This window comes from Drosophila simulans, chromosome 2L (assembly GCF_016746395.2).
Source record: "Drosophila simulans strain w501 chromosome 2L, Prin_Dsim_3.1, whole genome shotgun sequence".
In the NCBI taxonomy this organism is placed as follows: Eukaryota; Metazoa; Arthropoda; class Insecta; order Diptera; family Drosophilidae; genus Drosophila; species Drosophila simulans.
Window position 1 is genome coordinate 19,747,616 of NC_052520.2, and position 20,822 is coordinate 19,768,437.

At 44.3% G+C, this 20,822-nt stretch overlaps 7 protein-coding genes across 11 annotated transcripts in view; 3 read left to right on the forward strand and 4 right to left on the reverse strand.

The window, feature by feature from the left end:
• The window catches only part of LOC6732891 (short neuropeptide F), a 28,811-nt gene extending 27,273 nt beyond the window's left edge, over positions 1 to 1,538 (forward strand). Inside the window, exons 4-5 of the mRNA XM_016180427.3 lie at positions 68 to 298; positions 362 to 1,538. Coding sequence (XP_016025611.1) covers positions 68 to 298; positions 362 to 409 — 279 coding nt within the window. The 3' untranslated portion in view covers positions 410 to 1,538. The remainder of the gene's footprint in view (positions 1 to 67; positions 299 to 361) is intronic.
• A 1,803-nt stretch (positions 1,539 to 3,341) lies between these two features.
• LOC6732892 (condensin complex subunit 2) lies at positions 3,342 to 6,154 on the reverse strand. The gene is made up of 3 exons (XM_016178041.3): positions 5,578 to 6,154; positions 3,971 to 5,515; positions 3,342 to 3,911 (listed from the first exon to the last, which is right to left on the reverse strand). Exons 1-3 carry the CDS (start codon positions 5,881 to 5,883, stop codon positions 3,567 to 3,569), a joined length of 2,196 nt encoding a protein of 731 aa, XP_016025612.1. The 5' UTR covers positions 5,884 to 6,154; the 3' UTR covers positions 3,342 to 3,566.
• Positions 6,155 to 6,643: 489 nt separating this feature from the next.
• On the forward strand, positions 6,644 to 9,537 carry LOC6732893 (ovarian-specific serine/threonine-protein kinase Lok). 3 transcript variants are annotated; one of them, XM_039298355.2, is made up of 7 exons: positions 6,645 to 6,901; positions 6,963 to 7,244; positions 7,329 to 7,486; positions 7,704 to 7,812; positions 7,893 to 8,330; positions 8,521 to 8,755; positions 8,818 to 9,537. In XM_039298355.2, the coding sequence occupies exons 2-7, from the start codon at positions 7,058 to 7,060 to the stop codon at positions 9,119 to 9,121; spliced, it is 1,431 nt and encodes a 476-aa protein (XP_039154289.1). In that variant the 5' UTR covers positions 6,645 to 6,901; positions 6,963 to 7,057; the 3' UTR covers positions 9,122 to 9,537. The 3 variants fall into 3 exon arrangements, with proteins under 3 accessions (XP_044779706.1, XP_039154289.1, XP_016025613.1); XM_016180428.3 differs by having other exon boundaries at positions 6,646 to 6,901; positions 6,963 to 7,193; XM_044923771.1 differs by having other exon boundaries at positions 6,644 to 7,244.
• On the reverse strand, positions 9,408 to 10,917 carry LOC27208850 (protein valois). Its single transcript, XM_016184403.3, has 3 exons — positions 10,207 to 10,917; positions 9,774 to 10,150; positions 9,408 to 9,721 (listed from the first exon to the last, which is right to left on the reverse strand). The coding sequence occupies exons 1-3, from the start codon at positions 10,744 to 10,746 to the stop codon at positions 9,535 to 9,537; spliced, it is 1,104 nt and encodes a 367-aa protein (XP_016025614.1). The 5' UTR covers positions 10,747 to 10,917; the 3' UTR covers positions 9,408 to 9,534.
• A 578-nt stretch (positions 10,918 to 11,495) lies between these two features.
• Positions 11,496 to 18,962, forward strand: LOC6732894 (alkaline ceramidase). 2 transcript variants are annotated; one of them, XM_016180430.2, is made up of 5 exons: positions 11,498 to 12,030; positions 14,215 to 14,471; positions 14,541 to 14,678; positions 17,598 to 17,890; positions 18,620 to 18,962. In XM_016180430.2, the coding sequence occupies exons 1-5, from the start codon at positions 11,893 to 11,895 to the stop codon at positions 18,694 to 18,696; spliced, it is 903 nt and encodes a 300-aa protein (XP_016025616.1). In that variant the 5' UTR covers positions 11,498 to 11,892; the 3' UTR covers positions 18,697 to 18,962. The 2 variants fall into 2 exon arrangements, with proteins under 2 accessions (XP_044779709.1, XP_016025616.1); XM_044923774.1 differs by lacking the exons at positions 17,598 to 17,890; positions 18,620 to 18,962 and adding an exon at positions 14,736 to 14,760 and having other exon boundaries at positions 11,496 to 12,030.
• LOC6732895 lies at positions 15,248 to 17,481 on the reverse strand. Its single transcript, XM_002079964.4, has 2 exons — positions 17,075 to 17,481; positions 15,248 to 16,865 (listed from the first exon to the last, which is right to left on the reverse strand). Exons 1-2 carry the CDS (start codon positions 17,464 to 17,466, stop codon positions 15,296 to 15,298), a joined length of 1,962 nt encoding a protein of 653 aa, XP_002080000.2. The 5' UTR covers positions 17,467 to 17,481; the 3' UTR covers positions 15,248 to 15,295.
• On the reverse strand, positions 18,958 to 20,758 carry LOC27208029 (6-pyruvoyl tetrahydrobiopterin synthase). Of its 2 annotated transcripts, XM_016183653.3 has the most exons (5): positions 20,603 to 20,758; positions 20,182 to 20,538; positions 19,995 to 20,074; positions 19,432 to 19,577; positions 18,958 to 19,366 (listed from the first exon to the last, which is right to left on the reverse strand). In XM_016183653.3, exons 2-5 carry the CDS (start codon positions 20,247 to 20,249, stop codon positions 19,154 to 19,156), a joined length of 507 nt encoding a protein of 168 aa, XP_016025617.1. In that variant the 5' UTR covers positions 20,250 to 20,538; positions 20,603 to 20,758; the 3' UTR covers positions 18,958 to 19,153. The 2 variants fall into 2 exon arrangements, with proteins under 2 accessions (XP_016025617.1, XP_039154293.1); XM_039298359.2 differs by lacking the exon at positions 20,603 to 20,758 and having other exon boundaries at positions 20,182 to 20,542.
• Positions 20,759 to 20,822: the final 64 nt, after the last annotated feature.

Here is a 20,822-nt window from a genome sequence, read left to right on the forward strand (position 1 = left end):
TTAAGCACCTTTATAAAGTGTGAAGATCTGGCTATAGTTTTAATACCCTGTATATTCCATTGGCCAGATTGAACGATCGCAGTGGTACAACTCGCTTTTGAACTCGGACAAGATGCGGCGAATGCTCGTGGCCCTCCAGCAGCAGTACGAAATTCCGGAGAACGTGGCCAGCTATGCCAACGAGGAGGACACTGATGCGGAACTGACTAACGATACGTCGGAGTTCCAGAGGGAAGTGCGTAAGCCGATGCGTTTGCGGTGGGGCAGGAGCACTGGTAAAGCTCCGTCAGAGCAAAAGGTATGCATGAATATTAGATCCTTATGTGTGCCCAAAACCAAAGTGGTTCTTCTACAAACGTAGCACACTCCCGAGGAAACCTCATCCATCCCACCCAAGACACAGAACTAAATTATTAGAAGCCCCGCCATGTGAAGGATCAGCAGGAGATTGGCATCAATTACAAGAAATCGTCAACAAGCTACACGGTCAATAAGATACAGAAAACATATATGCCCCGCGTCGGAAAACGTTTTTTAAAGCATTTTCGAGATCGCAGCGGGCTAGAAATACACACTAATGAGCATATATACTATACAAACACATATGTATGATTAACTTTTTTGATTTTAGCAACTATTCAAGTAAACGCAAACTTGGAAATTTATTCAGTTGTAATCTTTAACAATGCGCAGGTAAAACAAGGTAACACAAGTTAAACTTATATTGAAGTGCATTCATTTGCAATGACTTTAATTTTATTTTATTTCATTTATTTAGCTTTTTGTTCGATAATTCTGAATTTGTATTAACTCTCAAAACAGTAAAGTCTCCCTATTCCTAACATGCTCAATTAAGCAACTTTGCAACTTTTTGAATGCCCCGAAAACTTTTAGACTCAATGTATATACAAAATGGAGAAACCTTTTAAAAACTAGCGCCAATTTGTTATGACAACGGTAGAATGCCATACACAACTTATTGTTCTATTAGTGACACACTTCTTGATTTCTAAACTAGTAAGCGAATTTCGATTTAACGTTACGATGGAAATGTTTGAAAAACATAGAGGCCCCCGGAAGCTGTATTACTGTAACACTTGTTATATTATGTGTGCTAAAACTTATAAATATATGTATATCAACTATTATATCATACGACTATATATATATATACGATGAGCATTGTCTATTGAAATTTTATTGATGTATTTTAATAAAAGGAGAAAACAATTACAGAGGCGAGCGAGCATAAAGCTGATTGTTGTTAGAACACTTTTGTATATTTAATTTACACCATCATTGAAATTATTGTTTAACAACTAAATCATTATGAAGAACATATACTTTGTGGTGAGCATCCATAAACAGCTGAAAATTGCGAAAACAGTTTACCGCGATATATATCAGTATATGCGCATATATACCTTTAAATGAGTGTAATATCATGAATGTAAATAAAAGAGCAGGAATAATTAAAAGCAACCATATTTTACTCGATCTATGCAACAAATAAATAACTCAGATGGAGTAAAAACTTAGAACATGCTCTTTTCACTACTTTTTGGGTGATTGATTGATTGAAGCTGTCAGTTTTTGGCGATATAAATGCATATCGTCGCAGTATTACCTCTTCTTTCTATATCAGGATCAACTTCTTCTTTAAACTTTTTGGAATTGCCGGACAAAACTTTTTCGTGTATCTACTAAAACTGCCGGCAATTATCAACTTGGGAAGCCAAGGAGCCAACTGCTTCCCATAATGGAATTAAGCAACAAATGCAAGAAAATTAAACCAAACCGAAAGCCAAACAAGAAACAAAAACTCCGATGGCAATGGCAATGGCAGCTGGGAAATGGGAAATGGGGGCGGGAAATGGGGGCGGGGGATAATCAAGCCAAGGACATTTGGCCTCCCACCTGTTGTGTGATGACAGTCATCGCCATTAACTCGGTTGCCACATCCTCCAGAGCGCCCATTTCCACCAGGCGAAACTCTTTGTTGATGTTTGTCCTGATAATTAACTTTTCAACTCTAATGTGCCGGAATGTGGGTTGTCTAAAATGGTTATAAGTCCGCACATGAAACATTATTTCGGTTAATTTTATGCAGGCATTGAAAATTTAACACGAAATTGCACTTTACGGGGATACAATTTTGGTGGGCGGCAGACGGGTTAGCATAATATGTTTAATTTTCACTGTGAAAAGTCATTATATTCAAAATGCATGCTCTCGAATTATTCAACAACAGTTTCAGCTACTGAAATGGAATTTGAAATGTTGGGATTTCCCTTGAAAACTGGCGAACATACGAGTGGGGGAAACTTTTTCACGGCAACTGGTTGCAACTATAAGAACATACACAATGAGCGCAAAAACCACAACATTTTCCAGAAATTTCACCAATTTTATTTTTAGTTTTATTACTTTCAGCGAAAACCTAAAAATAAAGGCAAACATGGAATCATCCTTCTGTAACCGTCAATTTGAACATATGCAGATTAGAATCAACTGTTAAGTTGACAACTTTGTTCAGTGTCATTCGCTAATGTCAAAAGTTTTGCGAAACGTTTTCGAATGATCTGGTTGTCGATGTTTTCGTTTTTGTTTTCGTTTCTGTCTCGCATATGTACAGAGTGTAATCGGTAGACGCCAACGTTAACGTTACTTAGTATACTTGGCAAATATTTATGCAAATAATATGCAATTACACACACACACACACGCAAGCGGCGCCTAAAAGCGCTCTGTAAACACCGAAGTTTTCCAACAAACACAAACACACCGGCAGCACACACCCGCACACATGTGTCCCACAAACACAGATGCAGAAGGAAAATCCTCTTCAGGAGGCGACAAAAACCACTTGCAACTAAAAACGCCTAAGGATTTCCATTCCTTTTTTCTCCATTCTACACTGTAACCAATTTTATCCACCGGAAATCGAGAATTCTTGAGTATAAAACAAGCTACATTTTATCATATAAATTTAAAATTTTGTATTTTAAAACACCTGTTACTCAGCAGATGGAAAAAAAATCACAATTTTGGATTTTTCTTATTAAAATTGTTCTCGAAATTATTTCTGTCAGTGTGCACCAACACACGTATGCAAATGAAAGAGCAACAGAAACGAAAAACAATGTTAACTACTTTCCCTTCTGTCTGAGCCGCCAGCAGAATATAAACAACCAAAACTAATACGAAAGTTTTAAATCTTTTCTGTGGAAAAAATTAGGCATACAAAATTATATGTGGCGTTTAAATTACAGATTTTAGATGCTGTTTTGCCAAAAATACGTTTACCAATTGAGAAAATTACCCGATTAAAACAGTGAAAGTCTCTTAAATATTTCCTAATTTATTGTTTACTAACTAGTGTTTAAATCAGAACAATGCTTCGTTTGTAAATAAAATTCGACTGGGGTGGGGGTATTTGTTTCAGAATACTGATACGAACTGGGAGTTAAAAATACAGGTAAGAGATTAAGGAGTAGCCGTGTGAATAAATTGTAACATCATTTAAGGGCAACTAGAACTAAGAATTGTAAAATAATCAAAGGAATTCAATCCAACACCTGACGTATTTGAAAGTCCTCTAAATCTTCCTGCGGAATTAGCCGCAGTTTCAAGTCGTTGGCCAAATGCAGAACCGCATAGAATGCCACCGACGGGGACAGCGAGTCTGCCATTTTGGTCGTCAAAAGGTTGGGCAGCTTCTGGTACACCTGCTGAAAACTCGCGAAACCCTTTGAATAGTGTTCGCTCTTTTTCTTGGGATGCGAGGGTATCGTCTCCTCCGGCACAGCGTTTAGCATTTGTTTCTGTATTAGAGAGTTGCAGGACTTTTTCAGATTCTTCATGTCTATCACCTTGGCTCTCTTCGCGAATGGAACAACCACTTTGGCAACCTGCAAGTAAATTATTGGATATGGTTTTTAGAATATATGATTTTATAGTAAAGACTCACCTGCGACGGCGCACCCTCGAACTCGGTGCCGATCTCGAAGAGTGTGTTGTTGCAAGTGGCGTTCATCTGGGTGAGGCCAATCTCACCCGCGGCCATGCTTGCCTCGGCCGCTTGCTCCGCGGCAATCGCTGCAATAACGCTCACGTTGGCGGGAACGGCGTCGGTAAAATGCTCGTTGTTGAATAGCTCCTCCTGGTCGTTGTCATCATCGTGGTGCATATCCACATCCATATCGATACCAAGATCTCCACCCTCATCCGAATCAGGTTCACCTGCGCGTTTCGACAACTTTATGCTGGGAGCGGATTCGTATTTGAAGAAAAGATCCGGGTCCAATTCGAACTTGGTGGGCAATATCAGCTTTCGGGGATCCCACTTCTTTTGGAAATTCGCCTTGCGCTGCCTTATTGTGGTGTCCAGCTGTTGGAAGAAGTTTTCCGTCACATTGCCATAGTCTAAAGCCTTGGCTCTTCGGTTGGCATTCAGATGCGTTGACTTCTTGGCTCGTTGAGTGCGAATAGGCTGGGTGTCCACCTGGCCATTGGTCTGCGAGAAAGTGCTGCGCGGGCGAGTCCGCTTGAACTTCCAGTGCGAGGGGCCGGCCCAAAACTGGGAGATCTGATCCATCGGCCTGTAGGAGTACTCTAGCTTGGAATTCCCGTCTACCGGTCGCAAATCCTCAATGAACTCTGTCTGCTTACGCAGCCGGCGGCAATTGTTGATCACCATTTGCTCCTCGGCAGTGAGCTCTTCCAGCTCATTGGAGTCCACCTCCAGAACCAGAGGCGGTGGTCCATCCAGGTCCGGCATGGGCTCACACTCGGCATTGATGTCAAAGGCCATGGAAATCTCATTTACGCACATGTCGTCGCCATTATCCAGACCCTCGTCATGATCTTCATCCTGCACTGCCTCCGCTGGCTTTTCATTTGCCGTCTTGGGATTAGGCGCACTTGTGATGATGTAGCCCGTGTGCAGCGGTCGCAGATTTGATCTTTCAGCATGTGGCAGAAGTTTGCGCATAAGATTGGTGCTCATAAGTGATTCGGCTGGCCATTGTTCCATTTCAGCATTGAGCGTAGTGTGGTCCTGGACCTCCTCGGTGGACTCTTCACTGTCCCAAAAATTGTAGGTGGTACGCAAGCGCAATTCAGAGTCGAAACTAGGTAGAATGTTGTGCATCAGACGATTGGAAGCATTTATGGAGCCCACAGTGGAGTTCAGCTTGCCAAACACAGGATCCTGCAAGGGAGCCGTATCCAGCCGGCTGTTCAGCGTATCTCTGTTTTTGGTCACGGTGGATATGGGCTTCTTTTGTCGTTTGGGCTTCGGTGCTGCTTCTTTTGCTGACTGTTGCGCTGAGTCCTGTCCCTCGCCAGTAGCCTGTTCGCCTTGGGGTCCATCATCATCCTCGGCAGCATTAATTTGCTTATCCGTAAGAGTTCGAGCACTCAAGCCAGCTGAAATGCGCATGGCGTCCAAGTAGATGGAGTCCACACGCAGGCCGTAAACCTTGGAAGAGGCTTCTAAAGAGGAACCAGCCATCTAGGGTATAACATTAACATGGAATTAATTCTTTTACATTAACTGAATGAGGCAAGACCCACCTTGAAGTTGCTCATGCGCTTGTGATGGTGATCCAGCAGATTGGCCAACGAATCGATGAGCATCAGGTTCCAGGCGTTGTCCTTGCTCACTTTGTTGCCATTGTAGAGCTCCAAGCAGTTCTTGATGGTCTCATTATCCTCGATGGACTCCAGAGTGCTCGACCGGTGATGCTGCTGCAGAAGCGTACGACGTCGCGCTTCCCGCCTTTCCGCCTCGTCGTCGTTAAAGGGGGTAAGCATGCGGGACACCCCCTCCTGACCAACCGCGGACCGCCTGAGCGGAGTTTCTAAGCGGGGCAGAGTCATCCTTTCAAGGAAGTGGATAAATCAGAGGTAAAGTCAGAGAACAGCGCAAGGAATTTTAGTTGCCGGAGGCTGGTGGTTTTGGAGAGTGTTTATAAGCACATTCACTTTCAATAATAGCTGTGATCCCAATTAGTTTTGAAATTTTTTGTTGATTTGTTGATTGTATTTTGTCTATTTCTGTTTTTGCGCTGGTATTGGTACTAGTTTACAGTTTCTTTCAAACGACGCCGCAATTTAGGGCTGCATTTCAGTGTTGGTTAAAACTAAAGTTGTGCCAAGCTAGCTAGAAAAAAGAAACACGAAAATCGCTAAAGAATTAGCTATAAAGTACTGCGGCATGAAATAAACTAGTATAAACATGATTCAGAATTTTATCATATGAAAAAAAATTAAATAAACAAACAAATTTACACTTTAAGCTTCGAAATCGAACAAAAACACAGAACATAACAATAAAATTTCTTTTAGCTTAGGGCTGCACAGGTAGTGCCAGGGCTCAATGAACTTCAACAATGGAGAGCCGTTAAATTTCAAATACACGTACCTCATTAAAAAAAAACTACGGTCTGTAAAGGGTTGAATCTGTTTCAATACTTTTAAAGTTCATCCTTAACAAAATTAGTTTTTTACAAGATTTTCAGTCCGGTATTTAATTTAATAATTATTTTTTCTATTGACAATTAATTCTAAAGCTATACAAATAAGTAATATTTAGTTTGTAAAAACCCTTCAACGGTCCTTGCAACTCTTGCCAACACTGGCGCTGATAACCGCTCCATCCCTGGAAGGCGGCAACTCGTACACACACTGTCGCAGAAGTTGGATTCGCTCGCGCAGTTCACATCGAACCAATGTCGTGATTTTTGTTAGTTTTCGTTGTTTTCGTGTGATAAACTCTAAATAACCAATCGCCAAAGTTGCGCGAAAAGCTCGATGTAATCCAATAGGGCAGAAGAAACGCTCTGAGACTCAAAACCGCATATAGGATCTATAGCTTTTCCGAAGATCAACTCTCCGTGTATGTGTGCATTTCTGCCTGTGGTAGTGCTGGAGTAACTGGACATTTCGAATTTACGCAGTTCCAGCCAAACCTAACGGGTTTTCCAGTTCGACTTGCGGAATAGCAGGAATACGAGATTACGGGGCTACGGAGTTTCGGAGTTTTGGAATCACCATGGCACGCGACACACAAGGAACGCAGGGAACCCAGAGTCAGGCCTCCAATATCTGGACGCAGGTGGAGAGTCAGCCGATGGAGAAGATCGTCTGGGGTCGATTGTACGGCAAGAACATTAAGATCAAATCGCTGGGTACGAGTTCCAAATACCGAATCCTTTATACGCATTCGTCCTTTTCTGTTGGTAACCACATTTCCGCCTGTTTTGTGTGCTCATTGCGTGTGCTCCTCATGTATTAAATGCTATCCCATGCTGAACTGTTTCCAGATCTCAACAACGACGAGTTCACCGCAGGACGAGGGGAGGCCAACGACTTGATCCTCACGCTCAACGATTTGCCCGAGAAAATCCTGACGCGCATTTCCAAAGTGCATTTTATCATAAAGCGGGCAAACTGCGAGCTTACCAATCCAGTTTATATTCAGGTAGGCGGTAGTTCCAAACCCAAAAAGCAGCATTGAAAAAAAGATAGCAAATTAAGAATCCACAAAAGCAGAATTCAAATTAAGTTTTACCTGCATTTTGTTGAGATTATCAAAAAATTCAATATTGAATATTTCCCACAATTAAGTTAGAAAAGGAAGTTAATATAATTCTGTATATTATTCCCACGAAGTAACCTTGTTTCTGCCCATTTCGCAGGATCTCTCACGCAACGGGACGTTTGTGAATAACGAAAAAATTGGCACAAACAGGATGCGAATCCTAAAGAATGACGACGTAATTTCCCTGTCCCACCCAACGTACAAAGGTAAGCGATCGACAAGCAGGTATAGCTATCGACAAGGACTCGCAAGTAATTTGATGTTGTGCACCTGCCCTCCCTTGTAGCCTTTGTATTCAAGGATCTCAGCCCGAATGAGTCGATCGGCCTTCCCGAGGAGATTAACAAGACGTATTATGTAAATCGCAAGCTGGGATCAGGAGCATATGGACTGGTGCGTTTGGTCTATGACACCCGCACCTGCCAGCAGTTTGCGATGAAAATCGTTAAGAAGAATATGCTCTCTGGGGCGCGACCCAGCACCAATTTCAGTGATCCCGACCGGGTGCTCAACGAGGCCAAGATTATGAAGAATCTTTCCCATCCGTGCGTGGTTCGCATGCACGACATCGTGGACAAGCCGGATTCTGTATATATGGTGCTGGAGTTTATGCGCGGCGGCGACCTGCTCAACAGGATCATCAGCAACAAACTACTCAGCGAGGACACCTCGAAGCTTTACTTTTACCAAATGTGCCATGCCGTCAAGTACCTACACGATCGGGGTAAAACAAATTAGTTTTAATTGGGTTCGAATGTGTTGCTGATTAAGCAAGCCGTTCATTTCTGTTGTGCAAATAAGTAAGTCATGGGAATGGGCATTGAAAACGCCCTTAACTGCAAATCATTCCTGCGCCTTAACAAATTTGCTACACTGCAATCGAACTATTCATCTAAGTAGTTTATACCTTTTAGGCATCACCCATCGTGACCTCAAGCCAGACAATGTTTTGCTGGAGACCAATGACGAGGAGACCCTGCTAAAGGTCTCCGATTTCGGGCTGAGTAAGTTTGTGCAGAAGGACTCGGTTATGCGAACGCTCTGTGGCACTCCTCTCTACGTGGCACCTGAGGTGCTGATTACCGGCGGCCGAGAAGCCTACACCAAGAAAGTGGACATTTGGAGCTTGGGAGTGGTGCTCTTTACTTGGTAAGTCAATCTGTTGTTATTATCCTACGAAGATTACTTAGTAATTTACTCATATCTTGCAGCCTGAGTGGCACTCTGCCCTTTTCGGACGAGTACGGCACCCCGGCGGCCCAGCAAATAAAGAAAGGCAGATTCGCGTACGGACATCCTTCTTGGAAGGGTGTCTCCCAGCGCGCCAAGCTGCTGATCAACCAAATGCTCATTGTGGATCCCGAGCGGCGACCCTCAATCGACGACGTTTTGCAGAGCAGCTGGCTGCGCGATGCGCCCATGCTGCAGAAGGCGAAGAGGCTGATGAAGCTCGATGGCATGGAAATCGAGGAGGAGAACTTCCTTGAGCCACCCACCAAGCGATCGCGACGCTAGGTTTCGTCTCTAGGTGTTTCCATCGTTAATACGTGAGGGTCGAGGCGCGAAAAGGTTTTAATTTTCTGGAAAAATTAAGCGACAACATTTTTCCCAAAACGCCGACACCGCCGCATCCGAGTGTATTGGCGAATTTAAGTATTTTTTGCGGTTGTTAATTTTTACGTGTTGTCTAGTGTAAGTTTCATCGCCCAAGCCCGGTTTATCCTGTAAAACTGCATTTGAAACTGGGCTCTCGCTTCACAATTTTTTTAAGATTCCTATCGATTTGAATTCTGCCATTCCATTGGACTATTATTACGATTTATTACTTGTAACTGTTCAGTAACTATAAGTGTTAAATGTAAGAATGACTCTTCAGCAAACCATTCAGCTTTTTGAAATAAAGCCATTGAATTTGTTCGCCAGCAAAATTATTTGATCGCGTGCGTCACCATTTTGCGGCCATGTCCAATGGTGATGAGGGTGCTATCATCGGTCCAAACGGCATCAGTTAGGCGAGAATGGGTGTCCTGGTGCGTGTAGATGAACTCATGGCCCGCCTGCACATTGGCCACTTTCACGGAGGCGGGCAAATTGCTCATCGCAGCCAGATAGGGCCTGAAAATATGTGTGTTAATGCAAATCGCCATTGTTTCGGCTAAACTCGTACCCATTGATTATGAGCTGGGCGACATGGCCCTTGTCGAAGTATTCCCTGGTTTCCGCCAGTTTTCGTGGCACTCGAATGTCCAGAGTATGAACCTTGCCGTCGTAGTCCCCGAGATAGATGTGATTGTCACCCTGCAGCTCCGAGGCAGCGGCCCAGGCGGCACTGGTGAAGCTCAGCACGTGGCTGGCATCCGCATAGAGGCACGTGGAAGATGGAGCTGCTGCCCGGACATCCCAAAGGCGGGCGCAGCCGCCACGATCACAGGTCACAAACTTGTCGGCCGAAGCTGCGGGTGTGGCCAGGGCAGTCAACTTGTCGGTATGCGAGGAGCGCGATCTGTAGGTACTCTCCATATCGGCGCCCGAGAGATCCCAGACCTGCAAGAGGGTTACCTTTGTACATTTCCATACATCCACTCCACATTTATACATACATTGAGGGTGCCGTCCGCTGAGCCCGAAACGGCCGTGCGGGGTTCCGCCTTGAAGACGCTCAGTTGGCTGATGGGCGTGGGATGCGCGCTGGACTCGCCCACCAGGTAGAGGCAGTAGAGCGACTGAGAATCTCGCACCTTGGAGTATGTAGACCAGGCCTGGAGTCGCGTATCCCCAAGGGCCACCAGTAGGACATCATCCTCGGCGTAGCGCACAATATTCACCGTGTGCTCCGCCTGCAACTTGAAGTTCGCCGAGTCCACAGTCATGTGGTGCATCTGGTCGCGCCCGTAGCCGAACAACATGCCCCACCAGTGGCGTCCTTCGCGTCGGTTGGTGGCCAGGGCCAGGTGGTTGTGATCATTGATGGCGATGCTGTCCCAGCAGTCGTGCAGTCGCGGCGAAAGGTTCTCCAATCGCGCGTTCAGGTCCGCAACGTTGAGGTTCGGGTACTCCAGATTCCCGGCCAGCTCCAGTGCCGGCGGAGGCTGGTGGGTCACCGGCGTGCGGTACAGCTCCGAGCTGCGTTGCGGGAACATCGTGTCTCACTCAAGATTCCGTAAAGCAACCGAGAAGTGGCCAAGTGAGGAAGTCAGAGCAACGAGCCCGGCAAGACCAAATACATCGATTTGTGTACCAATCGAACTATCGATATTATTAGAAATCAAGATTAGAGACAATCGCACGAGCTGGATACTCTGGAATTTATAATTTGATTGGTTTATTCAAAATGAATTCCTTTAGACATTAATATCAGTTCTACGAGATCGGAAAAATATATTCTAACCTATTTTTTAATACAAATGCACTTCTTCACGAGGTAAGATGAAAGTGATGATTAATAGAAAGACTTTTAAAATACGTTTTACAACTATACGTTTTTTTTTACTATTTTTATTTACAGCTTTCTTTTTCGAATTGATCACTTTTGGTGAGCATCATCACTACGAGGACATAAAAAATGATGATAGTTGGTAATTTATTTATGGTTAAAGGCCCGGAACAAGTTCAGAATTCCTTACTCATTTTTGATAAAATTGTGGATGATTGATAATTTTCAAGTACAACCCTTTAAAATGTCATTAAATATATTTTTCTTAGTATAACAATAAAACATACGCTGCAGGAGTTCCCAAATTGGCAGGCAATTCAAAAACGAGAATGGCGCACTTTACAAATTCAAAGTTTCTACATTACATTTACATTTCACATTGCTTAACGGTATAGTTGTGAGCAACGGTATTTTTTAGGGGATTTCCCGCCACTATGGACATTTACCGTTCGCTTGCACGCGGTCACACAGTGGTTATTTTTGTTTATTATTATCGCGTCGCTCGTTGCGCGCTGGTTTACTTTTTGAAAAGTGCGTTCGTTAGCGCGAGTGGGCAGCGTCCCAAACGTCGTAGATTCCATCGCCTGAGCCACCAAGAACAAACTATTTCCTTACATAACTGCGGAATACTTCGACTCAGCAGAGAGCCACGCGACGGAAGGCAGTCAACAAAGACACGCAAGTGCTTGCACACACTGGGCTATTATGCAAATTGCGCCACTGCAGCTGGTCTAAGAGTGCAAGGAAGGGCGACCGAGCAACACACACACAAAGTGCCTGGGCAGAACGAGCGCAACCGCCTCCCCAATCAGCTGTGATCTCTGCGGTCGGGCCTCCATCGAGTGGGCGGAGAATGGGCGGGATGGGGGGCGGCGGGCTGCTGGACATCTACTCCATGGCCTGGGAGCACCTGAGACCCGGAAGCTCGCCCGTCGACTGGTGCGAAGGCAATTACTTGATTTCATCCAACATCGCCGAGTTCGTGAACACGGTGCGTATGTGCGATTTATTCAACGTATGTAATTTGTGCGCTCTGCTCTCGCTGCCCCACTTTGTTGGCCCCGCAGTGGTCGCAGTTGCTCTTCTCACCCCTTCGCAGACAGCTGCGAGTTTTCCCTTTGAATAGGCCTTGACCTTTTCAGAGCGAGAGCGACTGGCAACGTAAACAAAAGATGCTGCTTGCCACGCTTCGTTTGCTCTGGTTGCACGAAGGGGTGGGCGGGGGTCATTTTCGCAGTGCGACACCCGGAAAATGCAGTTTTCTTATCGCCCTGAGCGTCACACCTGTCCGATCGATATGAATCTTGGTATGCGGACAGGGCAAAGCATAACCAACACTTTGTCCTCGGACTGGAAACTTGTGTCTCTTCGGACTTGACTGCTGCACGCACTTAAATCTTAGTCCTGCAAGGGCTAGCTTCTCTCATTTGGTTGTTATCATCACTTTCTCCGGTTCGAATGCATGTTATGCCTTAGTTATTTATATAATTACTTTTAACACGGCTGTCCGATGTTCTTAGATTTGAAATATGTAGATTAAACGCTCGCCATTGGTTTTAGTTAATCAGCCGTTTGCATTTGTCAATATAGTAAAACAGTCTAAACAAATAGCTGTGTTGGTGGTAATGATTGCCATCCGCATTAAAATAGGCGTTCTTACACTCGTAACTCGATATGCGACGGACTCACTTTCATTAGGCCTTATCAATGCTAATCGTCTGATGCTAACCATTGATAGAAACGCTGTTTACGAAAACAACGCACTAAAAGCGGATCAAAACAACATTTGTTTTGATATTCTAAATAACAATATAAATATCTTCAAACTCTAAGTTCGTAACTAGGATTAAGGGGAATTCGTTTCTTTGCGTATCTAATCTCAATTAGTTTATTTAAGATGTTAGAAATGTAAATTAGCCCCTTAAATAATTTTCCAACCTAATAGTTTTCATCCCCATCAACAAATAGAACGTTCTCATTGTGAACTCAAGTCCAAAAGGTTATCGGAGCCCCCATATTTTACCAACACGATGACAATAGTATGTCGTAACTTACAATCTTGCGTTTCAAATAGAACGCAGTATCATCAGTTCGGTCAATGTGAACTGGGGAGCCTTAAGTTACTTTGTAGAACGGCCTTTAATGTGGTGCAGATACACTTCCGCTGGCTAACGATAATGGGAATGGCTTTTAATTGATTTGGTCGACATGAGTAATCGTTCGCCGTGGGCCAGTGAAGTGCACACCACTTGGAACGCATTTCGGCTTTGTTTCCACTGACTTCGCTCAGCAAACGGAGTGAATAACCCCGGTCTTGATGACACTTTGCTGCACAATAGCCAGCGGCACTTGTGATGAAATCGTTAATATCTTTATAGTGGGAAGTGTGAATGATTGCGGCCTATCCCGGTTTCTTATCACTCACTGGTTTTAATAGAATACGCATATGTTAATGCTGTTCCGTGCACCTTTTAGATGTGATAATTGCTCCACTTCTCGCCCAGTTGCCCACTCAAAATGCTTTCTGTTCATTCAATTTGTTCACACACTTACGTGACACAGTGCAAATTGCCCAAGTGACACCTAAAAATGGAGCAAACACAATTAATTATTTAGACAGCCCACTGGGAGCCAGATGGGCATTATTTTGAGATATGCACAAAGCAAATAGGAAACATTGTCATAAAACTCTACTAGAAAAAAGATAATAATTTCTCCGGTTTCTTGCAGATTAAAGTGCATACAAAATTGGCTGAAAAGTATCTAACAGGTAGAAGGAAGCATTTCCGATCCTAGAAGGGAACTATATTCTTGATCATGATCACTAGCATACGTGTGAACTTTAAGATCTCGTGAAGTAGATGAGATTCTGTGCGGTGATATTTTGAATGATACTTTAGTTAATCAATACAAATCTACGTGCCAAGATTGGTTTACTGGTTGTCTATTTTAAGCCTCTTTAAAGTTATCTAAAAGTTAATTGGACTGACTGAGTATCTGCTTGCTACAGCACTTTCATTGCCCAAGTACAGGGTATATAATAGCCGCGATACTTGATCATGGCGTTCTCCCTTGTTTAATTTTAAGTGGCACACTAATTGAAATATAATCAACACAATTACATTGAAGGAATGATAAATATTAAAAAGCCGTTCTACTGTTTTTGTTTCAACAGTTTAGCAACTTTCTGTTCATCCTACTGCCGCCCGTCCTGATAATGCTCTTCAAGGAGTACGGACGCTTTGTGACGCCCGGAATCCACGTCATCTGGGTGCTGCTCATCGTGGTTGGCCTGAGTTCGATGTACTTCCACGCCACCCTCAGTCTAATTGGCCAGCTGCTGGACGAACTGGCCATCCTCTGGGTCTTCATGGCTGCCTTTTCGCTCTTCTATCCGAAGCGCTACTATCCCAAGTTCGTGAAAAACGATCGGTAAGCACTGTGATCCCCTACGGCTGGCACTATCTAAATCCCCCGACTTTCGGTTTCCTTTGTTCCCAGCAAAACCTTCAGTTGGCTCATGCTCTTGTCGGCGATTGCAGCAACGGGCTTGTCATGGTGGAAGCCCATTGTTAACGCCTTTGTTCTCATGTTCATGAGTGTGCCGACCATGCTAATGCTATACACAGAGCTGCAGAGGTAAGTTCACCTAGCCACTACACAACTCGTAAATCTGAGGGTCTTACCGATAAGCAGGCGGCTCTGATTTCCCGCCTGGTGACCCGAAATGAACCGAAAACCACATAAATCATGTATCCTATCATCAGTCATCCCTGCTATCACGTATGCGATTTTGTTTTATCTTTGGGAGCAAGTGTACTGCGCGAGGTAGAAACTATTTCAACCTTATCAGCTCCTATTTACTCAGCTTTATTTTCTTTGTCATCGATGATATGTTATGGTTCGAGTAGGTCAAAGATCAAAACGAAGGGGTGTTTCCTGCACTGGCATTCAATGTTTGGGGCCAGGAGTCGGCGCATCAATCAATCATATCAATCGATTTCAGTGTGTAATTAAGATAAACCTGGAGTAGAGTACTCTGCTCGAGGGGGCTTATTGTTTATATTGGCTCAGGTAGTCAACGGGCCACTGATTATTCCCTTTGGGACTTACAGCTGTCACAAAGTTTCGTAATGTATGACGTATCTGGGTTGCAACTATGAAGAATCGATTTATACCCTTGAATTTAATTAAGGAAAGTATAATTGACATAATGGTATCTTTCTGTCCTTATAAATTATACATTTTAACCAGTGCTAACTAGGCGTACTTAAGCTGTCCTTGCAAATGCAATACTTCTTGGCGTTCTTGCGATTTATACAGTTGGCGTCGTTCTTGTAGGAGGTCAATCGACTCAAGTCCTCGACATCAAAGTGAAGAAGCCTGTGGGTTCGACGGTTCCAGCGCACAGTGGCCTCAAAAATTGGGTTTTTCGGAATAGTCTCGAAAACAATGATGTAAACTTGCTCGTTTTTATCAGCCGGCCGAAGTCCGTTGGACAGGATGGTTTTGCGGTCCGCTTTCTCCACATAATCCAATGTGAAATTGTGGCAAAGATCGCTCAGGTTATGGTTAACTAAGTGCTCGTTCATTCGCTGGACAATAGCCTCGGCAATTGTGCTCACATACGGGGAATTCGTAATGGTTTCCGTGGGCTGGCAACAGCACCATTTCTCCTCGATTCCGGCCATTTGGCAAGTGCGATTGAAGGGCAGCTCGAAGAAAAGCGACTGACAGCTCTTACACTGCCTTGCCCTGAGCTTATCCGGGAACTCATCCACGGACTTCCTATCCAACTGGAGCAAGTGCTGGAGTGTCATGTACACATCGTAGTTGGACGAGAGTCGATTCTGGTTCTTGCCGAGATTAGTCGCCAAATGGGGATACTCGCGCCGGAACCAGGGTGGCAAGTAGATAAACATCATCGGCATGCGCTCCTCGAAATACCCTGTGGAGGCCCGCCTCAAAGTGTTATATCGGTGGCCATGATCACTCATCAGAATCACGATGGACTTCTGAAAGAGATTGGACTCCTCGAAGGACTTTAGATACTTCCACAGCAGGTTGTCCAGCGCAGTGGCTCCCTCGTAGTAATCGTGGGTGAAGCTGTTGCTCCATAGGAAGCCAAACATCGGGGATCTGCCGAGGAAGCGATCGATGAACTGCTGGCCAAAGTCCCAGACGTAGCTGAAGCTGAGGTGGCGACCCACGCAGTAGGCGAATCCGAAGTCCTTGGTCACTTTAAATTGTTTTTCGATGGCGAAAAGTAGAGGGCGAAGGTAGTAATCAGTTGGCTGCTTCACAAAACCCGGTTTCAGGTAGTTGAAGGTACTTATAGATGAACAATCTTCGGCGAAGGCTGTTGTGTAGTTGGCTGCCTTGAAACGTTTCCAAATGAAGTTCAGGGAGTCCAAGCAGCCCGGCTTCGTGACATCACAATAGTCCCCTACTCCCTTTTCTGAATCCCCTGTCAGCACGGCCAGAAGATTGGGAAAGGTATTGTCGCCCACCTTATTGTAGCCCTGCATTTCGAACCAGCCGGGTTGCCTAACGAATTTGTAAACCGATGGCATTGCTCGTCGAAGATTTATGCGCGATGTGGAGTCCAGTCCCATGATCAGAACGCTCGGCTTGTGCACCTCACTTTCGTCCTTCACGAAGTCCTTGACCTTCTTCTTTGGAAGGCGGTCCTCGATGAAGGAAATGGCATCCTGTTGCAGCAGCTCCCGGTGATTGGTCACATCCCTCACGTAGCAACTGGTGATCATGTAGTCCGTGTTGTTCGGGACGAACTGGTGCTGCTCAATGGATCGACTTCTTAGCTGACTGAAAGAAGTCCAATTTGGCTTATTAACAAAGTAGTAATTGATAAAGTAACTCTTAACTCTATTAACAAAAATCGGAATTATATATACACCTTCAAAGAACTTAAATATCTGAATGGTATATTGCTTTTGGGCGGTGGAAAAGTATATGCTTCGTTTATATAACAGTTGGAAAATCGAAGGTTAACTAGAGTTCATGCTCATACTCACTTATAGGTATTGTCGGGCTTCTGGTCGGAGTTATCCCTTGAAATCTCCTGGTACTCGCACTCCAGGGTGGCATTGCCCTTCCTGTTCATAATGGGCTTGGCCAGGTGCTCGTGCACATGCAGTCGGTACCGATGAGTCTCGAAGTCGAACTCACTCGTGACCATGTCGCTGTCGTTGTGGCAATGCCTCAGCGTCCTTCGGTGGAAGTTACTCATTGTGTCCCACGTGAAGGGATTCACGGAGGGCATCTGGCACACCGGACTGTGTACATAGTACTCATCTGCCCCCTGAACACTGATCTTGTTCCAAAAGCCAAGGCATATTGCGATGAAAAGGGCTTTAAAGTCCTTACGCGTCCGCGTCATGATCACCTCTGGTTGCAGCGTTTTCATTAGCGCCTCGAAAGTCTCGTTTAATAATTGGATTCACAACGCTTTGCTAATTTAACATAAAAGCGTTTCTTTTTTAATTATTTTAAATTATAACACATTATTAATACCCATATATATCATTGTTCATGCAGAGTTAGTGACCAGAGGGTCTACCGCCTGGGCATCCGATCGACGACCGTCTGGGCAGTTGCGGTGTTCTGCTGGATCAATGACCGGATCTTCTGCGAGGCCTGGTCCTCGATCAATTTTCCATACCTGCACGGCTTCTGGCACATATTCATCTTCATAGCAGCCTACACGGTGCTGGTGCTGTTCGCCTACTTCTACGTGGAGTCGGAGCTGCCCCAGCGACAGCCGCTGTTGAAGTACTGGCCGAAGAACGAGTTCGAGTTCGGGATACCCTTCATTTCGATCCGGAACCCAGGTAAGGCTCTGCGCAACACCATCTAAGGACGATTCCGCCGGAGTGGAGAGGTGGCAGAGAAGTGACCAAAGACCAAGCGATAATATCGTACATGCTTTAAAACCATACACACTTATTGTAAAATTGCGGCCACGCAATTGTAGCGCACACTTTTTATATAGTTGAAACAGTTTATTAGCCATAGATGTATTTATATTAAGCAAACGAATCGGATTCGCGGTTGTACCCAAAGAGATAAGTCTGTTAACGCCTTAAGATTCGGTGCATCGAACACTTGGGCCTAAAACAATAATGGTAGCGCCCTGCTTAGTCCATAAATGGGCGATTGCTCCGTGGAACTGGAAAGACATATCTAACACATGTTTATTGTTCCGTCTATCCCCTGAAATCAGTTTAATCAAAGTCTTCTAACCCGTTCTATGAGTATGAGTTACCATCAGACTGTGATATGTTATGAACTAATTCATCCCATGACTTCCAGAACAAATGGTTCCTACGCTTTCCCAAAGAGACAAAAAATCGCATTAGGTTGTCAGTACCTGAATTTGTTAATTGTTTTGTGGCTGTCTAATTTACGCAAACTAACCGACTAACACCTACACTAATTCTGGATTGGAAATCTACTAGCATGTAGCAGTGACCACAACTAAAACACTAACCAAAGTAGATCGTTGCTCAAAGTATTATGCACTCCAAATGATCCAACCCGCTACCTTGCTGATCCCACAGATTCGAAAGATTGGCTCGTCTACTGCAGCCTGTACATGCAGGACTATGACTATGACTACAAGCACGGAAAGAACTAAGGCAAGCAATCGGGTGGAGCGCCTTCTCCAAACAGAGACATACACAGCGTGATATAAGTTAGAGTTGCGGAAGGAGGAACAACTAAATTATTTATTAACTACAAAGCTCGCCTGCTCAGCGCGGAAACCAAATTATGTATAGCTGCCATATGGAGCGATAGCTTAGGAAGTATGTATGATTTACTTAGGCTAAACGAATGTCGACAAATGTACTGCGTTAGGAATGCAAGCTCTCTTGTTTAGTCGCAATAAAGAATAGTATTTCAGTTGCCTTTGTTTTATTCAATATTATGTTGCATAAACATATTTTACTCCTACATACTGTGTAATTCGTATAACTTTTCATTCCTTACATGGTAAGTGTCCTTTTCTACGCGCGTGCTTAAGAGGTTGGGTGAGTCTTCGCTGAGCATTGGTCCAATCAAATTCGTTAGGCGATGTCACAATCTTCGAATGTTCAATCCGAATCCGACGATATGTTGGTGCACGAATCGTGAGCGATGCGTTTGTTGATGGGGTTGTAGATGCCGTTGAGCGGATACGGGCCGCGGTAGCTGATAATGTTCTTCGGGGTCTCATGGATCTTCACCTCGTACAGCAACTCCGGCTTCTTCAGCTGCAGGCGGATGTTGTCCCAGATGTAAACGGCCAAGTTTTCTGTGGTGCTGGGCTGGGGGATAGGAAAGGATAAGCTCATTAGCAAGGTAAGCTTTGTTGTGCTTGCCGGTTATTTACTGTATTGGCAAAGTATTCGACGTCCTTGTCGAGATTCTTGTGGTCCAGGCGCTTCATGATCACAGTTTCTATAGCCTCTTTCAGCTCCGTGATGTTTAGCACCATTCCGGTTCGCCGATCGATGGGACCACGGACGGTTATCTCAACTGAAAAGACCACAAAGGATTATGAAAAGTACAACTTTCGAATTCCATTCACACTTTTTGGTGTAATCGGCATCAAGTCAAGCTTGAGTTCTTAAGGTTTATCTATAGACAATCTAAATATAATCCAAATTTCTAATCAGTTGAGCACTTGCGACACTTTATGCTCGTTCAGCACCATTATTCATTATCAATTCTCGGTCGCCAGTCAACATATTGATTACCTTTGAGCGTTGAACTTGAACATGGGTTTGATAAGCGAGCTTGTCGGCCAAGGTTTTGCTATGGTTAGGCACCCCACTTTGGGCTCAAATTACCAGTTAAGTGGGGGGCTAAGCCCGATTGAGCCGGGGTTATGTGATAAGTGTGGCACTTTGCAGGTAATCATGCGACTAAGTGTATCTAGAGGGTATTATTCACCTGTATAGTTGTGTCCGTGGCCGTGGAAGTTGTTGCACTTGCCGAAGACTTCCAGATTCTCGGCATCGCTCAATTGGGGACTGAGGAGGAAATAGATGCAGCAATCAATTTAAATCGAACTGAATTGGTTTGCCAGCCGTGATTGAATCAGGCAATTGAATGATTCAATTTGATTCAATCTAATTACCTATGGAGACGATGACAGGCGCTGAAAGTTTCGCGGCGCGTTAAAAAGGCAACAGGTTGCTGCGACATTTCAAGTCCGATTTATACTATATATCTGTATCTGGATGTGGATTTATATATGCGGCTGATCAGCTGCGAGCTTCGGCACTGTTTCACAATGAATGCAAAACCTGCTTTTGAGCCGCGCTTATTTATATGGCGCTTGGATCGGGGGAACAAGGAAATATAAGCCACAAATGCGGCGACTGCGAAAGTCAACACGCGCGGAACTAGTTTCTCTGAACTTTTCGAGTGCGGCTAATTGCAGCTGATTAGCGATTGATGTTCCCTCGTTTTCTGTTGCAAGTGTCTATATGTGCTGCAAAGACAGGGTGTGGTATGCTATAGCCAGGGTAATCAACTCAATTAAGCAAGGAACTCACCCTAATTTTCCTTGGATTTTCAATAATATTTACTTTTGTCTACGTTGCTCGTCAACAGCTGCTCCCGATAACAAGGCAGCGCGCAGTGGTTATCGGCCAGAGATGAGCAGTTTGTCGCCACAACTGTTCTCAGTGATTTGCATCAGCACAAATGGATTATTTTATGGGTAAAAATCCTTACAATATTAAAATTATGTGATATATTTATTTATTTCAAGTG

Excerpts from the sequence above, each read along its gene's own strand:
- LOC6732892 (XM_016178041.3), bottom strand. The coding sequence starts at position 5,883 with ATGACTCTGCCCCGCTTAGAAACTCCGCTCAGGCGGTCCGCGGTTGGT. Across the intron at positions 5,516-5,577 it reads AGCGCATGAGCAACTTCAAG|ATGGCTGGTTCCTCTTTAGA; the intron begins GTGGGTCTTGCC and ends GTTATACCCTAG. Across the intron at positions 3,912-3,970 it reads TCGAGGGTGCGCCGTCGCAG|GTTGCCAAAGTGGTTGTTCC; the intron begins GTGAGTCTTTAC and ends ATTTACTTGCAG.
- LOC6732893 (XM_044923771.1), top strand. The coding sequence starts at position 7,058 with ATGGCACGCGACACACAAGGAACGCAGGGAACCCAGAGTCAGGCCTCC. Across the intron at positions 7,487-7,703 it reads CCAATCCAGTTTATATTCAG|GATCTCTCACGCAACGGGAC; the intron begins GTAGGCGGTAGT and ends CCCATTTCGCAG. Across the intron at positions 7,813-7,892 it reads GTCCCACCCAACGTACAAAG|CCTTTGTATTCAAGGATCTC; the intron begins GTAAGCGATCGA and ends CCTCCCTTGTAG.
- LOC27208850 (XM_016184403.3), bottom strand. The coding sequence starts at position 10,746 with ATGTTCCCGCAACGCAGCTCGGAGCTGTACCGCACGCCGGTGACCCAC. Across the intron at positions 10,151-10,206 it reads CAGCGGACGGCACCCTCAAT|GTCTGGGATCTCTCGGGCGC; the intron begins GTATGTATAAAT and ends ACCCTCTTGCAG. Across the intron at positions 9,722-9,773 it reads GCCCAGCTCATAATCAATGG|GCCCTATCTGGCTGCGATGA; the intron begins GTACGAGTTTAG and ends ACATATTTTCAG.
- LOC6732894 (XM_016180430.2), top strand. The coding sequence starts at position 11,893 with ATGGGCGGGATGGGGGGCGGCGGGCTGCTGGACATCTACTCCATGGCC. Across the intron at positions 14,472-14,540 it reads AAGTTCGTGAAAAACGATCG|CAAAACCTTCAGTTGGCTCA; the intron begins GTAAGCACTGTG and ends CTTTGTTCCCAG. Across the intron at positions 14,679-17,597 it reads CTATACACAGAGCTGCAGAG|AGTTAGTGACCAGAGGGTCT; the intron begins GTAAGTTCACCT and ends TTGTTCATGCAG.
- LOC6732895 (XM_002079964.4), bottom strand. The coding sequence starts at position 17,466 with ATGAAAACGCTGCAACCAGAGGTGATCATGACGCGGACGCGTAAGGAC. Across the intron at positions 16,866-17,074 it reads AAGCCCGACAATACCTATAA|TCAGCTAAGAAGTCGATCCA; the intron begins GTGAGTATGAGC and ends GACTTCTTTCAG.
- LOC27208029 (XM_016183653.3), bottom strand. The coding sequence starts at position 20,249 with ATGTCGCAGCAACCTGTTGCCTTTTTAACGCGCCGCGAAACTTTCAGC. Across the intron at positions 19,578-19,994 it reads CCACGGACACAACTATACAG|TTGAGATAACCGTCCGTGGT; the intron begins GTGAATAATACC and ends TGGTCTTTTCAG. Across the intron at positions 19,367-19,431 it reads TCGAATACTTTGCCAATACA|CCCAGCACCACAGAAAACTT; the intron begins GTAAATAACCGG and ends CCTATCCCCCAG.